At 38.3% G+C, this 22,982-nt stretch overlaps 1 protein-coding gene across 1 annotated transcript in view; it reads right to left on the bottom strand.

Annotated features, from left to right (window-relative positions):
* ADAMTS19 (ADAM metallopeptidase with thrombospondin type 1 motif 19) overlaps window positions 1–22,982 on the bottom strand; it is a 574,573-nt gene that overhangs the window by 472,255 nt on the left and 79,336 nt on the right. Inside the window, exon 3 of the mRNA XM_053701647.1 lies at window positions 14,998–15,151. Within this exon, the coding sequence (XP_053557622.1) occupies window positions 14,998–15,151 (154 nt within the window). The remainder of the gene's footprint in view (window positions 1–14,997; window positions 15,152–22,982) is intronic.

The raw sequence follows: 22,982 nt of genomic DNA, 5'->3' as shown, positions 1-22,982 counted from the left end.
CCCAAATGAAGCAGGCAAAGCACAGGAGTATGTTACAAAAAGCCTTTATATAATGAAACAGAGACAAGGGCCTTAACCCATAATCATGATGTTTCGGCTCTCGCAGGAGCCTTTTTCAAATGGAGGCCGTGAAGACATAGGGGCCTATTTGCGAAAGCGACAACCAAAAATACGCTGGAATTCTTCATCGTAATTGTTACGAGATTGATCTGACGTAGTTATCAAAGAGTCAAGATCGGCAAATGTTGAAATTTTTTACGTAACATACAATCCTGCGATCTCAATCAAACGCAAATGTAAACATTTAACAGGTAAGCTCGCGGCAATTCTGACGCAGCATACCTGGTTTTCAAACCACCACTCTTGAGGCCGCGGATGCCATAGAAATCAATGGGAGTCTGAAAGCACCGAAAGCTTATGTTCAATGCTGCAAGAGAATGAAGCATATCACATTGATTTATATGGTTGAAAAAAAGTTACGTTTACACCTAACACTCTAACATAAACCCTGAGTATAAACACCCCTAATCTGCCGCCCCTGAAATCGCCAACACAAATAAAATGAATAAACCCCTATCCCACCACTCCCCGACACCTCCGCCACTAAATAAACTTATTAACCCCTAAACCTCTGGCCTCCCACATCACCACCACTAACTAAACCTATTAAGCCCCAAACCGTCAGCCCCCCACATCGCAAAAAACTAAATGAAGCTATTAACCCCTAAACCTAATAAGATCCCTATCTTAATATAAATTAAAACTTACCTGTAGAATTAAAATAAACTAATCATAAACTGTAAATTAACCTACCCTAACTATTATACTAAAATTAAACTAAACTACCAATTAAATAAACTAAATTATATATTAAAAAACCTAACACTTCTAAAATTATTTAAATAAACAATTAAACATTTTTGCAAAGTACTAAATTACAAAAAACAAACAAACACTAAGTTACAAAAAATAACAAACACTAAATTACAAAAAATAACAAAACAAAATTATCCAAAATAATTTTTTTTTGCACCTAATCTAATAGCCCTATCAAAATATACCCCCCAAGTAAAAAAAACCCTAGCCTACAATAAACTACCAATAGGTAGGTCTTTTGTGGGGCATTGCCCCAAAGATATCAGCTCTTTTACCTGTAAAAAAAAATAGAAAGACCCCCAACAGTAAAACCCACCACTCAACCAACCCCCCCCAATGAAAACCCTAACTCTAGAAAAAACCTAAGTTACCCATTGCCCTAAAAAGGGCATTTAGATCTTTTACAAGCCCAAACCCTAATCTAAAATAAAAACCCACCCAAAAATTAAAAAAAAAATCCTAACACTAACCCCCGAAGATCCACTTACAGTTCTGAAGTCCCGACATCCAGGCGGAGAAGTCTTCATCCAGGCGGTGATGTCTTCATCCATCCAGGCGGCAGACATCTTCATCTAGGCGGCAATGTCTTCATCCATCCAAGCAGCGAAGTCTTCATCCAAGCGGCATCTTCTATCTTCATCCCTGTGGCGCGGAGCGGGTCCATCCTGAAGCCATCTGATGCAGAGATCCTCTTCTTACGGTCGCCACTGTAAACTGAAGCTTTAATGCAAGGGGCGTGATTCAAGATGGCGTCCCTTGCATTCCTATTGGCTGATTTGAGTGTTAAATTCAAATCAGCCAATAGGAGGCAAGCTTCTGAAATCCTATTGGCTGTTCAAATCAGTAGCTTAGGGGTTTTTTTAGAGTTAGGGTTTTTATTTGGGGAGTTGGTTGGGTGGTGGATTTTACTGTTGGGGAGTTTTTTTCTATTTTTTTTTACAGGTAAAAGAGATTATATCTTTGGGGCAATGCCCCACAAAATGCCCTTTTAAGGGCTATTGGTAGTAGGTATAGGCACAGACAAAGGCTGTGGCGGACAGTTTCCAAAGTACAGACCATAGTGAAGGACACCAAGGTACATTTGAAATTAAAAACATTATTTTATAGTGCTTGGTGTTATTATACTGATACAGATACCACTGATCCTATAACCAGCCCTCCTCTGGCTATGCCCATGAGCCAGTGTCACTACTGTGTCTTTGTATAGTGCTTGGTGTTATTATACTGATGCAGATAATACCACTGATCCTATAACCAGCCCTCCTCTGGATATACCCATGTGCCTGAGTCACTACTGTGTCATTATATAGTGCTGGGTGTTATTATACTGATGCAGATAATACCACTGATCCTATAACCAGCCCTCCTCTGGATATACCCATGTGCCTGAGTCACTACTGTGTCATTATATAGTGCTGGGTGTTATTATACTGGTATAGATACCACTGATCCTATAAACAGCCCTCCTCTGGCTATACCCATGTGCAAGTGTCACTACTGTGTCATTATATAGCACTGGGTGGTGTTATACTGATGCAGATACCACTGACCCTATAACCAGCCCTTGTCTGGCTATACGCATGTGCCAGTGTCACTACTGTGTCTTTGTATAGAGCTGGGTGTTATTACACAGATGCAGATACACATCCAGTATTTCACTCAGACTTTATTTATTCCATAACTTATCACCCAATATCGCTAGCAGTCTGTTGACAAGCCACTAACATTATTCACACTACATCTTTTTTTTTTTTATTCCTATTATTTAATCAGAAAGAAAAGATATACTTAGGTTGTGGCGGACAATGCAAGGGCTAGTCACGGACACCAGTGTCCGTGTATGGACACCTTGCCTATCCCTGATTTGGTAGTTTATTGTAGGCCAGGGTTTTTTATTGGGGGGGGGTTATTTTAAAAGGGCTATTAGATTATGTGTCATTTTTTTTATTTTGGATAATTTTGTTTATTTTTCGTAATTTTGTGTTATTTTTTGGAACTTAGTGGGGTTTTTTTTGTAATTTAGTACTTTGTAATAATGTTTAATTGTATATTTAAATAATTTTTGTAGTGTTAGGTTTTTAGTGTAATTTAGTTTATTTAATTGGTAGTTTAATTTAATTTTAGTATACTAGTTAGGGTAGGTTAAGTTTTAATTTATATTAAGATAGGGATCTTGTCATTTTAATTTAAAGTTATGGGGTTGTTAGGTTTAGGGGTTAATAGCTTAATTTAGTTTTTTGCGATGAGGGGGGCTGACTGTTTAGGGGTTAATAGGTTTAGTTAGTGGTGGTAATGTGGGAGGCCAGAGGTTTAGGGGTTAATAAGTTTATTTAGTGGTGGCAGTGGCGGGGAGTGGCGGGATAGGGGTTAATAATTTTATTTAGGTGGTGGCGATGACGGGAAGCGGCGGAATAGGGGTTAATATTTTTATTAGTGGCGGTGATGTCGGGAGCGGAAGATTAGGGGTTAATAGGTTTAGTATATTGTTTGCGAAGGGAAGGTGGCGGTTTACGGGTTAATAGGTAGTTTATGGGTGTTTCGTGTACTTTGTAGCACTTTAGTTATGAGTTTAGTGAAATGGTATAAATAAAGTTGGGTACCCCGAATAACAGCATCATCGATGACTGTTAGTTAACAACAGTCTGATGCTCATTGCCCCGTTCTTGGTGCGCATGTTTTTGACAGCTTTTTTCCTAAATATGGAGATCATATTCAGATCCGCAACCGCAATGTTTGGCGATGTTAGGCAAGCGTATTGATGTCCGCGAATGCAACATAGTTGACGCTTTGATAAATATACCCCATAGTGAACACCTCTCACACCCCATACTTAAATACCCAAATAACACATTAACTAAAGTGCAAACACATTAACTAAAGTGCGGGACAGCGCAGTAATCGCATACACAGCATCTTACCACACGCTGAAAGACATCACACCAACTGCTGACGTCTGCTAAGCCCATACCAATGACAGCGTGATCAGTTGCCATAGCACCGAGTAAACAGATAAGCAACCTGGAACAGCGTGCTGAGAGATAGTGTGCGATCACGGTCATGATCTTACATAAAAACAAGAGTGATACAAGGTAATAGCAAGCTGTGAAACACAGAAATTAATCAAAGTGTGAATATGTTTATAACACATCTACTCGGGCATATTACACATATAGCTCTGACTTTAGCGGACCATTCTATACCCCCTTGTATCAATGCTGTCACAACAGACAGAGTGAATGGGGAGAAACTCCCTTCATATCCCATGGAGTATGGTTTAGACTTAAATTTGAGCTTTAGAGCAAAGAAGATTCCCGCAGTCCTTTCATTTCCTGTAGCAGCAGGCATAATCTATAGTGGTGTTCAATCCCTTCGGGGAGACAATGTCTAGATCATAGATCCATTTTGCCTCCAGGCGTAGGAGGGCCAAAGCCCTGTCACCACCTCGCCTGAGGCACGGTACATGATCTATGAGCATCATTCTTAAGGATCATACAGAGTGTCCAGCAGAGATAAAGTGCCTGGCAACAGGTTGGTCTGAATGACCCTTTTCAATCCCTTGTCATTTTGCAGACTTATGGTTAGCCAGCCGTTCTCTGAAAGAAGTTACTGTCTTGCCAATATAGAAGAGGGAACAGGGGCAAATGATAGCATAGACAACATACTCTGATGTGCACGACAATCTGTGTTTGATGGTATATCTTCTGTTGGTATGAGGGTGATGGTAGCAGCTGCCTGTGATAAGGCTGTTGCACGTAACACAGCTCCCACAGTGGAAGCCTCTCGCAAGACCTACTAGTGCTTAACGACCCAACTCATTGCTGAAAGCAAAATATGTGGTTACCTAAAGGCAAGCATGGATGCTTTCGCTGTGGGAGTTGTGTTACGTGCAACAGCCTTATCACGGGAAGCAGCTTCCATAACCCTCATACCAACAGGAGATATACCATTAAACACAGATTGTTGTGCACATCAGAGTATGTTGTCTATGCTATCATTTGCCCCCCCCCCCCCCCTTCTATATTGGCAAGACAGTAACAGAACGGCTGACTTACTATAAGTCTGCAAACGGCAAGCAATTAAAAAGGGCCATTCAGACCAACCTGTTGCCAGGCATTTTATGACTGCTGGACACTGTATCATCCTTAAAGGGACATAAAACCCAATTTTTTTCTTTCATGATTTAGAAAGAGCATGTCATTTTAAACAATTTTATAATTTACTTCTATTATCTAATTTGCTTCATTCTCTTGATATCACTTGCTGAAAAGCATATCTAGATATGCTCAGTAGCTGCTGATTGGTTGCTGCACAGAGGCCTTGTGTGATTGGCTCACACATGTGCATTGCTATTTCTTCAACAAAGGATATCTAAAGAATTGAGCAAATTAGATAATAGAAGTAAATTGGAAAGTTGTTTAAAATTACATGCCCTATCTGAATCATGAAAGTTTAATTTTGACTAAACTGTCCCTTTAAGAACGATGCTCATAGATCATGTACCACGCCTCAGGCGAGGTGTTGACGGGGCTCTGGTCCTCCTACGCCTGGAGACCAGATGGATCTCTGATCTAGACACTGTCTCCCTGAAGGGATTGAACACTACTATAGATTATGCCTGCTGCTACAGGAAATGAAAGGACTGCAGGAAAACTTGCTCTAAAGCTCAAAATTAAGTCTATACCATACTCCAGGTGATATGAAGGGAGTTTAGTCTCCCCATTTACTCTGTCTGTTGTGACAGCTTGTTTAGGGCTTGCTCTACCAGTGGTCACATTGATACCAGGGGGTATAGAATGGTCCGCTATAGTCATAGCTATATGTGTAATATGCCCGAGTAGATGTGTTAGAAACATATTCACACTTTGATTAATTTTCTGTGTATCACAGCTTGTTATTACCTTGCTGGCACTCTTGTTTTTATGTATGATCACGAACATGATCGCTCACTCTCAGCACGCTGTTCCGGGTTGCTTATCTGTTTACCCGGTGCTATGGCAACTGATCACGCTGTTTGTGTGTTGTATTAATTTGTTTTGTAATTTTTATATAATTTTTTTTAATGGGTACTTACATTACCAGTCATATTTTGGAAACGTGTCACATTAAAGTGATTGTAAAGTTTAATGAATAAGTGCCCGGTATCTAAAAATAATCTTAAAAACAGGGACACTTTAATTCATTAAACCTTACAAAAGATGCTTATTTTTAAAAATACTTAACTTGGCATTATGGTAATCATAACGCCTATCCTCTGCCCGCAGCTCCTGCTTTCATTAGCAGATCGATGATGATTTGGCTTCCTCCAATCGTTGCGTGCCTCACGAGCTGGACACCAAAGGGGACACACAACAACTGGAGGAAGCCAGATTCGTCATCGATCTGCTAAAGAAAGCAGGAGCTGCGGGTGGAGGATCGGCGTTATGTTTATCATAACTCAAAGGTAAGTATTTTAAAAAATAAGTGTCTTTGTAAAGTTTAATGAATGAAAGTGTCCCTGTTTTTAAGATTTTTTTTAGATAGTGGGCACTTATTCATTAAACTTTACAATCACTTTAAGTATTAGAAAAACACAGAAGACTTTGCTTCCATCCTATGTGTTACTTACATAAGACTTTAGATTGGCCTGAAGAGTGTCTGCAGCCAATCCAAAGCCTTTACCTGAGTAATGCATGGAAGTACGCATTAGGAGTGTAGCAGAAATTACTAGTAGCGGTGATTGTTTTGCTGATTTTCACAATTGAAATACAAGAGTATTTGTCAAGGTCAATATGCTCCTTTAAATTTTCATAATGCATATTTTCAAAATGTAATTGACAATGCAGAGCCACTTAAACCCTTGTGTATTGTTTGTATAACAATTCAGTCCTTTCCAATCATGCATTCCAATACAAAGGAATTGTTAAGACACATTGCTAAATACAGTTTGATAGCAAAACCAGCTGTAAATAAAATATAATTAAAAGCAAAGTGAATCATTAAATTTTGTCTGTTTTAAAGTTATGTCGTAATTTCAGGCTCTCAAGGAATAAAATTTCAGTACATGACAAAGGTAGGGTTAGGCCAACAATGTATATATATATATATATATATATATATATATATTCATTATGCATTTTCTAAGTGAGCAGTATTTTACGCTTCTGCTATAGCGCTAATTGTGCTAGAAGTAAACTTTTTGCAAGCGTCGGGTTCTGCTGATATTACGAGTTGAAAGTAAAAAAGTTATTGCACGCGTGGTAACCCAACAAGTGCAAACAGCTTACTTCTAGCACAATTAGAATGTTGTGCAAAAGATAACCTATTCCCCATAGAAGTCAATGGAGACTCGCACTCTAAACCAAAAACTCATATTCTCATATACTAACCCAACATGAAAATATGAATATTTCACATTCCAATGTTCTGCACATAGCAGAATAGGTTCTATTTATTTATAAATACATATTTATATATATATATATATATATATATATATATATGATGGTATTTTGGTACAATATATATCTCTATACACACATATATATATATATATATATATATATATATATATATATATACACACACACACACAAATATATATATATATATATATATATATATATATATATATATATATATATATATGTATATATGTATAGATATATATATGAATATCTTTTTTATAAATACTTACAAATATTTACAGTAAATCCACAATATAACACTTTATTAAATATGAATATTGCATAAATATGATTATATATATTTTCATCTACTTAATTGCAAAGGGTTCCAATGCACTTCTATGTATCTATATTATTATATATATGTACATATGTGTATATATGCCTGTAAATACATATTTACATACAGCACACTTTATTCAGCAGTGACATTTCGGGGCATTCACCCCTTCCTCAGACATGTGTATATATATATATATATATATATATATTCACACACACATACATATATATATATATATATATATATATATATATATATATATATATATATATATATATATACATACATATCCATCTTTAGAGATGTATGTATCTCTATGTTTGCCTGCCTTTTTTTTCTAACACCTCAGATTTCATATCTTTGAGACCTTACAACATTTATGTGCAATATTTTTTAAAACAAATTTTTATTACATGGTGTTATCATGAGTGTAAGTGCACTTTTGTAATGTATTTCTGATGTGCTATGTGCAACTTTTTAGCTTTGCAAAACAGTTTACCACAGCTCTGAGATTGTAGTAATCATTCCAGCGTAAACCATGATCACGTGAGCTCAACTTGTAATATGAGCACAATTTAACATGGTCGCAAACGATCACGAAAACCCACGTGCAAACGTTTGCACTCCACTCGTAATCTATCCCAAAATGTGACTTTGGATACTGCTATCAAGGACCTTTAAATAGTTTTTTGTGAATATTCAAATATGATACGAATGCATCACAGGCCGTATATTGTGACTGTATTCCTGGATAGGGACCAAAGAGTTCCCTAAATATAAAACTCACTCTAAAATGTCTTGCAGCTCATGTGAAACCAGTCACTGCAGAGGCTGATTGAAGGCAGCATGAGTGTGCACCTTCATTATCAACAGATGCGGGTGGCTGAGGATAAAGTTGGTTGGTTTTATTAAAAAACATAAAGACAACTTATTTTTCTTGCAGGACTTAGTTTTTGCACTTAAAGAAAATGGTGCAGAATTATGGAGATCTTGGTGTGACAAAACCAATCTCGCCACTGTACATTGGAGGGCCTGTTATGGAACATTCTTTGGGCTGGAGGTACATGGGCTTAAGGATACCCAGAGACTGCATGGAAATATGGAATTTTATATGCTGGACACCCCATGTACTTTCATACCTCTGTCTTATGTCTATGTCACCCTGTATCCATAAATACAGGATGGGTACAGGGTGTGAGTGCCCCTTGTGGGAGCAATTGTGACTCTATAAGCAAAGTGGGCATAAAAGACTTTATAGCTAATAAGAACTGTTCCTATATTCTGTAATAAGATGTATTCTATGTATGTTTAAGATCTGATTGTGTCTCAGGAGTCTGTCTGGGTAAACTGATTGTGTCCTTGTGTGATTATGTTAACTAGACTGCCCAACATCAGATTGTCTGAGTAAACGTTCTTCCCTAGTTAATTAACTTAATATGTTAATCTGTTTTACCTGTGAATAGACAATTGTTTGATGCATTGTTCATATGTTTGCTTTACTGTTAAACCAATGCCCTTTGTAACCTGAAGCCAGGGTGTATAAATCTGTGTGCTGCCTTCAAATAAAGCAGATATTCTGTTTAAACCTGAAAACTGGCTGGTTTGTGAATTGCTGATTCCCTATGCAGGACGTTGTTCATCTGGTATTAACCTTGGTATCCTGTTGGTACCGTAACATTGGTGGCAGCGACGGAATGAACCTTATCGCCCAGAAGAGCAACTACACAAGCCAGTAACCTCAGGAAGAGGGGGATTATTACAATACTGACTAAGATGGAAAAGAGAAAAGTAAATTTTGCAGCTTTTAAAAACTTCCTGGAAACAGAAGGAGAGATTGATGGGTACCTTGCGGATTTTGAGAGGCAATGTGCACTACACAAGGTACCCGCAGAGGACTGGGTCACGATATTATCTGGAAAATTATCCGGCCGGGCCAGAGAGGCTTTTCGGGCCATTCCAGATGAGGAAGTCAGGGATTATAATACTGTAAAAGAGGCTCTGCTCTCCAGGTATGCGGTTACACCGGAGGCATACCGGAGGCGGTTCAGAGACACTGTTAAAGTAGCTGGAGATTCCTACCTTGAGTGGGCATGTAAGGTGCACCGCACAGCAGCTCACTGGATAGCGGGGTGCCAAGCCGTATCTGGGGAAGAGGTGCTGCAGCTATTCCTGTTGGAACATTGCTTCGACAAGTTACCCGCAGGAGTTCGAGAGTGGGTTCGGGACCGTAAACCCTCCACCCTGCAGGAAGCGGCTCGCTTGGCAGATGAGTATACGGATGCCCGCAAACTGGACACTGCTACCACTAAGCCCCCTGCTAGAGTGGAGTACAGACCCCCAGTCACCCCAGCAGCTGCCAGTTACCAAACCCCGGCGCACCGCTATACCACACGGCCTCCGGCCACGAACTACTCTCAGAGAGCCCTGTTCAATTTGCGGTGCTACTCACAACCTATTCGGTGCTTTAGATGTAAGCAACTAGGGCACAAAAGACCAGAGTGTCCCCTAAACGCAGCGAACCAAGCGCAGTCCTGGAGAAGACCCGCCGGCGGAATCCCACGTAATCCTCAGCCTGCGGCCCGCTACGTAGAGGCGCAAGAATGCTGGAGCATCCTACATGAGGCAGACCTTGTGCAAGCTGCCCACCGGAATAACCGGCAACTGGTTAAAGTGAATGGGAAGGAGGTCAGTGGTCTACGGGATACTGGTGCTACCATGACCTTGCTTCAAAAGAACTTGGTGTCTGAGAAACAGTACACTGGAGACACTGTGGCTGTGAGGGTAGCAGGGGGCGATGTGTTCAGCCTACCTGTTGCCAGGGTACATTTGGATTGGGGAGTGGGCGCTAGACCTGTGAATGTGGGGGTCAAGAAGGACTTACCTGCTGATGTTCTTCTTGGAAATGACTTGGCCCCCCTTGTTTCTGCCTACGCTCCTATGGGTCCCGCTGATGTTAACTCTGTGACTACCCGTGCCCAGATCCGTGCAGCAGAGACTGACCCACCTGCTGCTAAGCCCCAGGACGCTGATCTCAGTAAATCTCTATCCGCTATTGATATGTGGAGGTCCCGTTACAATGCGCTGATGAAGGAGAAGAGGAGCGCAGAGGAAAAAGCACGTTTAGAACGTGAATCTCTGCTAGACAAGCTGCACCGACAGACTGCAGAAAACACCAGCTTGAGAGTGGGACATGAAACCTTAAAGACAAACTTAGCGACACTTGAGGAGAAGCTGACGCTGGCTCATAGTGAGGTGCAGCAACTCAAGGGCACCCTATGTCAGTATGAAGGGATTGTGGATACCTATAAAGAGCAGGTACAGAAAACTCGTAAAGAAGCTGATGGGATTTTGAAGGACTGTTTAGCCCTAGTCTGGGCACTGAGGAAGTTGAACCCTTCTTTGTATGGACAGGAATTCTCTCTCATAACGGGAATACAGATGGATTGTCCTGGCAAACTGACATGCCTACCACCTCCTAGTCCGGTCATCCCCAGGTTGACCCGCCAAAGGGTCAAGCCGGGTCTGCCGGAGTGTTCCACAACGGGGGAGATATGTGACAGACCCTTCTGTCAGGACTGAAGGAGTTAATTGTGTTTAGCTAAGAAACTAATTTCTAAAGACAGAGTTGCTGGCTCCAGCTATAATCTAATTAGTGCTAAGCATTCTATTGTTTGATCACCTCCAGAGAGAAAACGCCTAAGTGATAAGAAGGGCCAAGAGTGTCTTGTGGTTGAAGTGTTTAAGTAATATAATTCTATTGTATCATGTCAAAGGGCTTGTTCCCTCCATGTAATGTACAACAGTCTTTCAACCCCCATCTGGGGGGGTGTCAAACCTGTATAAATACTAGGCATCTAGCCTTTAATAAATGTCATTCTGTTTTAAACCTGAAACTGGCTGGTTTGTGAATTGCTGATTCCCTATGCAGGACGTTGTTCCCTGGTATTAACCCTTGGTACACTGTTGGTACCGTAACATTGGTGGCAGCGGTGGGATGAACCTTATCGCCCAGAAGAGCAACTACACAAGCCAGTAACCTCAGGAAGAGGGGGATTATTACAATACTGACTAAGATGGAAAAGAGAAAAGTACATTTTGCAGCTTTTAAAAACTTCCTGGAAACAGAAGGAGAGATTGATGGGTACCTTGCGGATTTTGAGAGGCAATGTGCACTACACAAGGTACCCGCAGAGGACTGGGTCACGATATTATCTGGAAAATTATCCGGCCGGGCCAGAGAGGCTTTTCGGGCCATTCCAGATGAGGAAGTCAGGGATTATAATACTGTAAAAGAGGCTCTGCTCTCCAGGTATGCGGTTACACCGGAGGCATACCGGAGACGGTTCAGAGACACTGTTAAATTAGCTGGAGATTCCTACCTTGAGTGGGCATGTAAGGTGCACCGCACAGCAGCTCACTGGATAGCGGGGTGCCAAGCCATATCTGGGGAAGAGGTGCTGCAGCTATTCCTGTTGGAACATTGCTTCGACAAATTACCCGCAGGAGTTCGAGAGTGGGTTCGGGACCGTAAACCCTCCACCCTGCAGGAAGCGGCTCGCTTGGCAGATGAGTATACGGATGCCCGCAAACTGGACATTGCTACCACTAAGCCCCCTGCTAGAGTGGAGTACAGACCCCCAGTCACCCCAGCAGCTGCCAGTTACCAAACCCCGGCGCACCGCTATACCACACGGCCTCCGGCCACAAACTACCCTCAGAGAGCCCTGTTCAATTCGCGGGGCTACTCACAACCTATTCGGTGCTTTAGATGTAAGCAACTAGGGCACAAAAGACCAGAGTGTCCCCTAAACGCAGCGAACCAAGCGCAGTCCTGGAGAAGACCCGCCGGCGGAATCCCACGTAATCCTCAGCCTGCGGCCCGCTACGTAGAGGCGCAAGAATGCTGGAGCATCCTACATGAGGCAGACCTTGTGCAAGCTGCCCACCGGAATAACCGGCAACTGGTTAAAGTGAATGGGAAGAAGGTCAGTGGTCTACGGGATACTGGTGCTACCATGACCTTGCTTCAAAAGAACTTGGTGTCTGAGAAACAGTACACTGGAGACACTGTGGCTGTGAGGGTAGCAGGGGGCGATGTGTTCAGCCTACCTGTTGCCAGGGTACATTTGGATTGGGGAGTGGGCGATAGACCTGTGAATGTGGGGGTCAAGAAGGACTTACCTGCTGATGTTCTTCTTGGAAATGACTTGGCCCCCCTTGTTTCTGCCTACGCTCCTATGGGTCCCGCTGATGTTAACTCTGTGACTACCCGTGCCCAGATCCGTGCAGCAGAGACTGACCCACCTGCTGCTAAGCCCCAGGACGCTGAGCTCAGTAAATCTCTATCCGCTATTGATATGTGGAGGTCCCGTTACAATGCGCTGATGAAGGAGAAGAGGAGCGCAGAGGAAAAAGCACGTTTAGAACAGGAATCTCTGCTAGACAAGCTGCACCGACAGACTGCAGAAAACTCCAGCTTGAGAGTGGAACATGAAACATTAAAGACAAACTTAGTGACACTGGAGGAGAAGCTGACGCTGGCTCATAGTGAGGTGCAGCAACTCAAGGGCACCCTATGTCAGTATGAAGGGATTGTGGATACCTATAAAGAGCAGGTACAGAAAACTCGTAAAGAAGCTGATGGGATTTTGAAGGACTGTTTGGCCCTGGTCTGGGCACTGAGGAATTTGAACCCTTGTTTGTATGGACAGGAATTCTCTCTCATAACGGGAATACAGATGGATTGTCCCAGCAAACTGACATGCCTACCAGGCGCTCTGGTGGTATATGCCACAGTATATACCCTGGACAGCCGAGCATGACAAACCAGAGGGAGAGGAGTTTGATGGTCCTGTCCCCCAGCAACACGGCTGTTTAGCCAAAGGGGAGATGATTGGTCTCCCCCTCCAGCAGCACAGCTATGTATCCGAAGGGGAGACAGTCGGTCTTCCCCTCCAGCAACCAGGCTCCCACCAGGCTACTTCCATGGTAGTGCTGGCACCCGGGCAGAGTACAGCTGGTCTCTGCCCACCTCGCAACCCACCAATTCAGCGTACCAGTCCCCCACACAGCTGTGGTGAGGCACCTGGACATGGACAAGTTTTCCCCGTACTCAGGTGTAGTAACCATTTATTGTGGGTGGGCTGTACTACTAATTGTGTTTTATGGGTGGGTTGCTGGACTAACCAGGGCACTGACCGGCAGGAGGTCAGATACCCTGTTAGTCTGTTTGGAAAAGGGGAGAGATGTGACAAAACCAATCTCGCCACTGTACATTGGAGGGCCTGTTATGGAACATTCTTTGGGCTGGAGGTACATGGGCTTAAGGATACCCAGAGACTGCATGGAAATATGGAATTTTATATGCTGGACACCCCATGTACTTTCATACCTCTGTCTTATGTCTATGTCACCCTGTATCCATAAATACAGGATGGGTACAGGGTGTGAGTGCCCCTTGTGGGAGCAATTGTGACTCTATAAGCAAAGTGGGCATAAAAGACTTTATAGCTAATAAGAACTGTTCCTATATTCTGTAATAAGATGTATTCTATGTATGTTTAAGATCTGATTGTGTCTCAGGAGTCTGTCTGGGTAAACTGATTGTGTCCTTGTGTGATTATGTTAACTAGACTGCCCAACATCAGATTGTCTGAGTAAACGTTCTTCCCTAGTTAATTAACTTAATATGTTAATCTGTTTTACCTGTGAATAGACAATTGTTTGATGCATTGTTCATATGTTTGCTTTACTGTTAAACCAATGCCCTTTGTAACCTGAAGCCAGGGTGTATAAATCTGTGTGCTGCCTTCAAATAAAGCAGATATTCTGTTTAAACCTGAAAACTGGCTGGTTTGTGAATTGCTGATTCCCTATGCAGGACGTTGTTCATCTGGTATTAACCTTGGTATCCTGTTGGTACCGTAACACTTGGTAATCAAATTGTGTAAGAAAATTAGGACTTTTTAACAGAAGATAAGAACCATGGGTCCAACAAAACTGCCAGTATTTCCTGCAGTGTAATATTCATTATAGGATAGTCATATGCTTATCCTAGACATTCTTGAAGTCCTTGGTGTTGCAGTCAGATCCACTGTGAGAACTGCAATTGATTGTAATTAAAAGAGAAGGTATATAATAGAACAAGGTTTTTTTTTTTAATTCCAGCTCACAAGAAACGCTAACAGTTCAGATCAAAATGATTTCCCTACCAAACTACAGGTGAAACAGTCAAAATAAATTATCTGCTGTGATCTTCTATTAATGGAAAAACCTTAAAAATATGGCCTGAAAACAACTGAAACTTAGTGATTCTGTAACATAATAAACATCAGGTCATGATGTAAATTTTGCCCCACAATAAAATGCTAATAACATATGAAATAGATAAAATACCTGTCACTCCACAATGTGGATGCTGAGAAGCGGTAGTTCTGTCTCCTGCAGATCTCTTTTTTCTGTATATGCGATGTGCATGCCCAGCTACTGCCAGTGTGGTGTTCAAGGGCTCAACGTAAATGAAGTCTTCATTAACTTGAATAAAACCCAGCTAAGAAGTACAAAATAAAAATCACATGTAAAACAATTAATAAACACATAATATTATTCCTTGTTTCTTAAAAAAAAAGAAAAAAAAAAAAGAAATATTTTGTGAAATAACCTGATTCGAGTATAGACGTTAAAGGGACATTAAACACTTAATAAAAGTCAGATAGAATGAAATATTCAAAGAGAAGATAACATGTAGATGTATTTTTTTAAAGTTTCATTAGTTGATTAAATAGAGACAACATAAGTGTAAGTTTTAGTGTCTATAAAACAATGGGAGCTGCCATGTTGTAACTTAGGTTACTTTCTCTGCTGTGGCCAATTAGGGACAGTTATAAATAGGTCACTAGAGTATACAGCCAATGGGGCATATGTATCAAGGTCTGGCGGACCTGATCCGACACTGAGGATCAGGTCCGCCAGACCTCGCTGAATACGGCGAGCAATACGCTTGCAGTATTCAGCATTGCACCAGCAGCTTACAAGAGCTGCTGGTGCAATGCTGCCCCCTGCAGACTCGCGGCCAATCGGCCACCAGCAGGGGGGTGTCAATCAACCTGATCGTACTCGATCGGGTTGTATTGTGGTGATGTCTGTCCGCCTGCTCTGAGCAGGCGGACAGGTTATGGAGCAGCGGTCTTTGTGACCGCTGCTTCATAACTGCTGTTTCTGGCGAGTCTGCAGGCTCGCCAGAAACACGGGGCATCAAGCTCCATACGGAGCTTGAAACATATGCCCCAATGGCTGTGTGGAATATAACAGTGTTCTGCACTTCCATTTCTAAAAGGAACTGAAATGCTCACAATTTTAGAATTTACTTCTGTCATCAAATTTGCTTCATGGTCATGTTATTCTTTGTTGAAGAGATTCCTAGGTAGGCAGCGTGCACATGCTGTAAATATAGATATATTCTATGGATTATTTAGAATATTTTACAGTATGTATAATAAATTTAAATAATATATATTATTATTTTTTAAATATTTTATATGTAATTTTTCAATAACGTGCATTGAAGATAGCAATTATTCGTGTGCCACATTTGTCCTAAATTTTGAACCCCAATGAGCTTTATGTATATTTCACATTCACATTGACAAAAAAATTAATTATATATATATATATATATATATATATATATACACACACTGTATAGTAAACCAGGCACTCTTGCTTAATTCGAATAAATTCTTTATCATCCGGTACAATCCGGTATTCCCAACGTTTCGGTCCTCACAATGGACCTTTGTCAAAGGTAAGAATCTGTCAAAACAGTACACAGGTAATCACAAAAAGTTTTACTTACATATTTACAATGTCACACATGGAAACACAGAACAAATCATCAAACCGGAAGTGATGTGATACCTGATCCGGGTCCGACTATCACATACTTCCCCTTCATTAACCAAAGACTTTAAGGCCCCCAGGCCAAAAAAACAAGGCAATCAGAGCAGCAAGGCGTAACTATCGCCCTGACAACCAGCAAGCAGAAAAAAAGTGAACATTACCTGCAGCAAAATAAAAATATACTTGCAACTAAAAAATTTAAAAAATAAAACATTATTATTTTTACCAAAAGATGTATCTAGAGTAGGGATGGGCGAATGTTTCGCAACATTCGAAAAACGGCACGAATTTTAACACATTCGTTCGTTCGAATCGAATTTTGAATGTTTACATAACATTCTAACATTCGATTTTCGAATATTTGGTTTCGAATTTTACGATTACATTCGAAAATATTCGAATTCGAAAAATTCGAATTTAGATTGTAATAGTATTTCTAATGCTTTTTCTTTAAATGTAATATTCGAATTATGCAATATTCGAATTCGAAAAATTCGAATTTAGATTGTAATAGTATTTCTAATGCTTTTTCTTTAAATGTAATATTCGAATTATGCAATATTCGAATTAAAAAAATTCGAATTTAGATTGTAATAGTATTTTTAATGCTTTTTCTTTAAATGTAATATTCGAATTATGCAATACGTGTATTCGAATTCGAAAAATTCGAATTTAGATTGTAATAGTATTTCTAATGCTTTTTCTTTAAATGTAATATTCGAATTATGCAATACGTGTATTCGAATTCGAAAAATTCGAATTTAGATTGTAATAGTATTTCTAATGCTTTTTCTTTAAATGTAATATTCGAATTATGCAATACGTGTATTCGAATTCGAAAAATTCGAATTTAGATTGTAATAGTATTTCTAATGCTTTTTCTTTAAATGTAATATTCGAATTATGCAATATTCGAATTCGAAAAATTCGAATTTAGATTGTAATAGTATTTCTAATGCTTTTTCTTTAAATGTAATATTCGAATTATGCAATATTCGAATTCGAAAAATTCGAATTTAGATTGTAATAGTATTTCTAATGCTTTTTCTTTAAATGTAATATTCGAATTATGCAATATTCGAATTCGAAAAATTCGAATTTAGATTGTAATAGTATTTCTAATGCTTTTTCTTTAAATGTAATATTCGAATTATGCAATACGTGTATTCGAATTCGAAAAATTCGAATTTAGATTGTAATAGTATTTCTAATGCTTTTTCTTTAAATGTAATATTCGAATTATGCAATACGTGTATTCGAATTCGAAAAATTCGAATTTAGATTGTAATAGTATTTCTAATGCTTTTTCTTTAAATGTAATATTCGAATTATGCAATACGTGTATTCGAATTCGAAAAATTCGAATTTAGATTGTAATAGTATTTCTAATGCTTTTTCTTTAAATGTAATATTCGAATTATGCAATATTCGAATTCGAAAAATTTGAATTTAGATTGTAATAGTATTTCTAATGCTTTTCTTTAAATGTAATATTCGAATTATGCAATATTCGAATTCGAAAAATTCGAATTTAGATTGTAATAGTATTTCTAATGCTTTTTCTTGAAATGTAATATTCGAATTATGCAATACGTGTATTCGAATTCGAAAAATTCGAATTTAGGTTGTAATAGTATTTCTAATGCTTTTTCTTTAAATGTAATATTCGAATTATGCAATATTCGAATTCGAAAAATTCAAATTTAGATTGTAATAGTATTTCTAATGCTTTTTCTTTAAATGTAATATTCGAATTATGCAATACGTGTATTCGAATTCGAAAAAATTCGAATTTAGATTGTAATAGTATTTCTAATGCTTTTTCTTTAAATGTAATATTCGAATTATGCAATACGTGTATTCGAATTCGAAAAATTCGAATTTAGATTGTAATAGTATTTCTAATGCTTTTTCTTTAAATGTAATATTCGAATTATGCAATACGTGTATTCGAATTCGAAAAATTCGAATTTAGATTGTAATAGTATTTCTAATGCTTTTTCTTTAAATGTAATATTCGAATTATGCAATACGTGTATTCGAATTCGAAAAATTCGAATTTAGATTGTAATAGTATTTCTAATGCTTTTTCTTTAAATGTAATATTCGAATTATGCAATATTCGAATTCGAAAAATTCGAATTTAGATTGTAATAGTATTTCTAATGCTTTTTCTTTAAATGTAATATTCGAATTATGCAATATTCGAATTCGAAAAATTCGAATTTAGATTGTAATAGTATTTCTAATGCTTTTTCTTTAAATGTAATATTCGAATTATGCAATACGTGTATTCGAATTCGAAAAATTCGAATTTAGGTTGTAATAGTATTTCTAATGCTTTTTCTTTAAATGTAATATTCGAATTATGCAATATTCGAATTCGAAAAATTCGAATTTAGATTGTAATAGTATTTCTAATGCTTTTTCTTTAAATGTAATATTCGAATTATGCAATACGTGTATTCGAATTCGAAAAATTCGAATTTAGATTGTAATAGTATTTCTAATGCTTTTAAATGTAATATTCGAATTATGCAATATTCGAATTCGAAAAATTCGAATTTATATTCGAATTTGAAAAATTCGAATTTATATTCGAATTCGAAAAATTCGAATTTATATTCGAATTCGAAAAATTCGAATTTCGAATGTAGACATTCGATATAATTATAAACATTCGAATTCGAAAGTGACATTCGAAAACTGTAAATAACATTCGATTTTCGAATTTTTAAGAATATTCGTTCTTATCGACATTCGAATTTAGAATTCGAATTTCGGTAATAACATTCGTTCTACATTCGAAATTCGAAAATTTGCACATTCGCCCATCCCTAATCTAGAGCCAGATCAGAGAGTGACAGACACGGAATACAACTGGTAGATAGGTTGAACAATGGTACTATTGTAGGCAATCTCCACTTATTTTGTATTTATGGAATAATGTGAGGTAAACCTGGTATGGTTCCTCCCTGCTTGTACTATATACTCCTGTTTGTGGGTTGGTGCTTGTGCATGAAATTTATCTATACTTGAAAATTGTGGAAATAGAGTTTTTCCACAGGACAGCATGCACGTTTAGCACTCTAGTGCCCAGACTCTGTAGGCGGTGCTTTTCGGGAATAAAATAAAATATAACTTTTATTATTGAAAATTTTAAATTGTATTTAACACAAACATTCACAAAACACTATATTGTTAAAATCAACTAAGTGAGATAGATCCAAGTTATTAGGTAATGTGATACTATTCAAATATTTAAAGCCTTGGTTGTAAGAATTCCAAGTATCACAATTGTAGGTTACTTATATTAGTCTAATACCTAATTTGCAATGTGTCTGCCCCTGTAGTGGGAATATACATTTCTAGCTAGATTCAGCATATGTTGACATAGACAAGTACGATATAAGCTGTAGGTATTCCTACTGGAGTACTAGTGGCATGAATGCCTGCTAAATAATTGGTAATCCTGCTATAATACTTGTAACATCTATGGCTATTGCTACTTTCCAACTGTGAAGGGCTTAGGGGGTAAAAACCTGAGTATAGTATTGAAAACAAAATAATAACAAGTTCAGGGAGCTCTCCCTAAATGTGAGTTGGTAGTATAGCAGTTGGTAACAGTGATTAGTACACTGAAATCGTATTCTTTTGTATAGCAAAAAGTTCAGAGGTTGTTACTATAATATAGCTGTGTTACTATGTTTCATAAAAAGCAGCTAAGTAATGCTTTAATATTTGCAGAGTTGCGCTTCTGGTAATAGTGCTAGTTAGCTGATTTATTAAACACTTTATAAGTATGATGCAAGTAAATGTAACTTGTAAGCGCTCGTAACAATATTAATTCAAAGATTGGGCTTATTATGTGCCTTATACCTATGTTAAACAATTGAAGGGGAATTGGATATGGTCCAATGTATTGGTGTTTTACTTTGGTTTGCCCACAGTGTACATAAATAATTTGTCAAGGTTGTAATATTATGATTGATCACCGTATGTCTGATGTTTTAAGATAATTACCCATCACAGTTATTTTTCAGTTGCTATTGTGCAATTGTGTCTCACTATATGTCTAGTATCTCAGATGGAAAACCACCTGGCAATTGATTAACCATGTATAAAAAGATCATCACATATTATGTTTTATATCTACTCGACTTATAGCCGTATTGGTATGTTCACGTTTAGATTCTGACGGTTAATCTGTGCTTACTTAACTTCTGATATTACCTTGAAGGTATGGGGCTTTGAGAAAGCCCTAACGAGCAAAACGCGTCAGTGTAGTGTCTAGGACGCTTTTTATCATAACATGTTGAGTTAGAACCAGTCTATACCTAACTACCATCTAGCTTAATCAGCATATTAGTATAGCGTAATACTATGGAGCTTACTCCGGGTGGGTCATACAGCAATTAACAGTATCTCATAATATGCTGATATGCGCACATTATCTTAGTTTAGCAAAGCAAAGTGAGGGTTCACCTGCATTTTGATACCTGAGTTGGCTGACAAGCGGCACAAATTTTCTTACTGTGAGAATAATCTTACTTGATTTAACTTATGATGTATAGAATGTAACAAGAGGTCATGCCAATATCTATATCTATAAGGTTGCCAAAGTGATCACCAAATTCTAATTCTAGTTATTACTAGATGTCAAGTCTTATGGAAATGGAATTATGCTAAACTATATATAGAAGATGTAAATTTTGCCATATTATTTATAACCTAAGGGGGATTCAAACTAACTGATCACTAGTATTATATAAACCACAATTAGTCTTATCCCCATATTATAGCCAATATAGATTAACGGTTATAGAAACATAGAAACATAGAAACATAGATATTGACGGCAGATAAGAGCCATAGGCCCAGCAAGTCTGCCCGACCTTACCTAACAGTATAAACTTATCTAGTTCGTAGGATAGCCTTATGCTTGTCCCATGCATTTTTAAAGTCCCCCACAGTGTTTGTTGCTACTACCTCTTGAGGAAGTTTATTCCATAAATCAATCACTCTTTCTGTAAAGAAGTGCTTCCTCAAATTACTCCTGAATCTACTACCCTTTAGCTTGAGCTCATGACCCCTTGTTCTTGAATTTTCCATTTTATCTAAAATACCCACAGCCTCAGTTTTACTAAACCCTTTAATGTACTTGAAAGTTGCTATCATATCACCTCTTTCCCTTCTCTCCTCTAAGCTATACATATTTAGGTCATTGAGCCTATCCTGGTAAGTTTTATTTTTTAGACCATGTACCATTTTGGTAGCCCTCCTTTGCACAGATTCAAGTTTGTTAATATCCTTCTGAAGATATGGCCTCCAGAACTGCACACAATACTCAAGATGAGGCCTAACTAATGATCTATAAAGTGGCATAAGAACCTTACTATTTCTGCTGCAAATACCTCTACCAATACATCCAAGCATTCTGCTAGCCTTACTCGCTGCATTACTACATTGTTTACTAAGTTTTAAATCATCTGAAATAATAATTCCCAAGTCCTGCTCCTCGTCTGTAACAGTCAGTAAAGTGCCTTAAACATAAGGCGGTCATAAGTCAGTACCTTTACTATTTAGGTATATGCAAGGAATAATATATGCCCCATACCATCAAGGTAATATCAGAAGAACTTAAGTAAGCAAAGATTAACCGTCAGAATCTAAACGTGAACATACCAATATGGCTATAAGTCGGCTTAGTCGAGTAGATATAAAACATAATATGTGATGATCTTTTTATACATGGTTAATCAATTGTCAGGTGTTTTTCCATCTGAGATACTAGAAGTATAGTGAGACACAATTGCACAATAGCAACTGAAAAATAACTGTGATGGGTAATTATCTTAAGACATCAGACATACAGTGATCAATCATAATATTACAACCTTGACAAATTATTTATGTACACTGTGGGCAAACCACAGTAAAACACTGATACATTGGACCATATCCAATTCCCCTTCAATTGTTTAACATAGGTATAAGGCACATAATAAGCCCAATCTCTAAATTAATATTGTTACGAGTGCTTACAAGTTACATTTACTTGCATCATACTTATAAAGTGTTTAATAAATCAGCTAACTAGCACTATTACCAGAAGCGCAACACTGCAAATATTAAAGAATTACTTAGCTGCTTTTTATGAAACATAGTAACACAGCTATATTATAGTAACAACCTCTGATCTTTTTGCTATACAAAAGAATACGATTTCAGTGTACTAATCACTGTTACCAACTGCTATACTACCAACTCACATTTAGGGAGAGCTCCCTGAACTTGTTATTATTTTGGTTTCAATACTATTCTCAGGTTTTTACCCCCTAAGCCATTCACAGTAGGAAAGTAGCAATAGGCATAGATGTTACAAGTATTATTGCAGGATTACCAATTATTTAGCAGGCATTCATGCCACTAGTACTCCAGTAGGAATACCTACAGCTTATATCTTACTTGTCTATGTCAAC

Source organism: Bombina bombina, chromosome 2 (genome assembly GCF_027579735.1).
Source record: "Bombina bombina isolate aBomBom1 chromosome 2, aBomBom1.pri, whole genome shotgun sequence".
NCBI lineage: Eukaryota > Metazoa > Chordata > Amphibia > Anura > Bombinatoridae > Bombina > Bombina bombina.
Note: the sequence above shows the minus strand (reverse complement) of the source record. Positions and strands in the feature narration are given on the sequence as shown.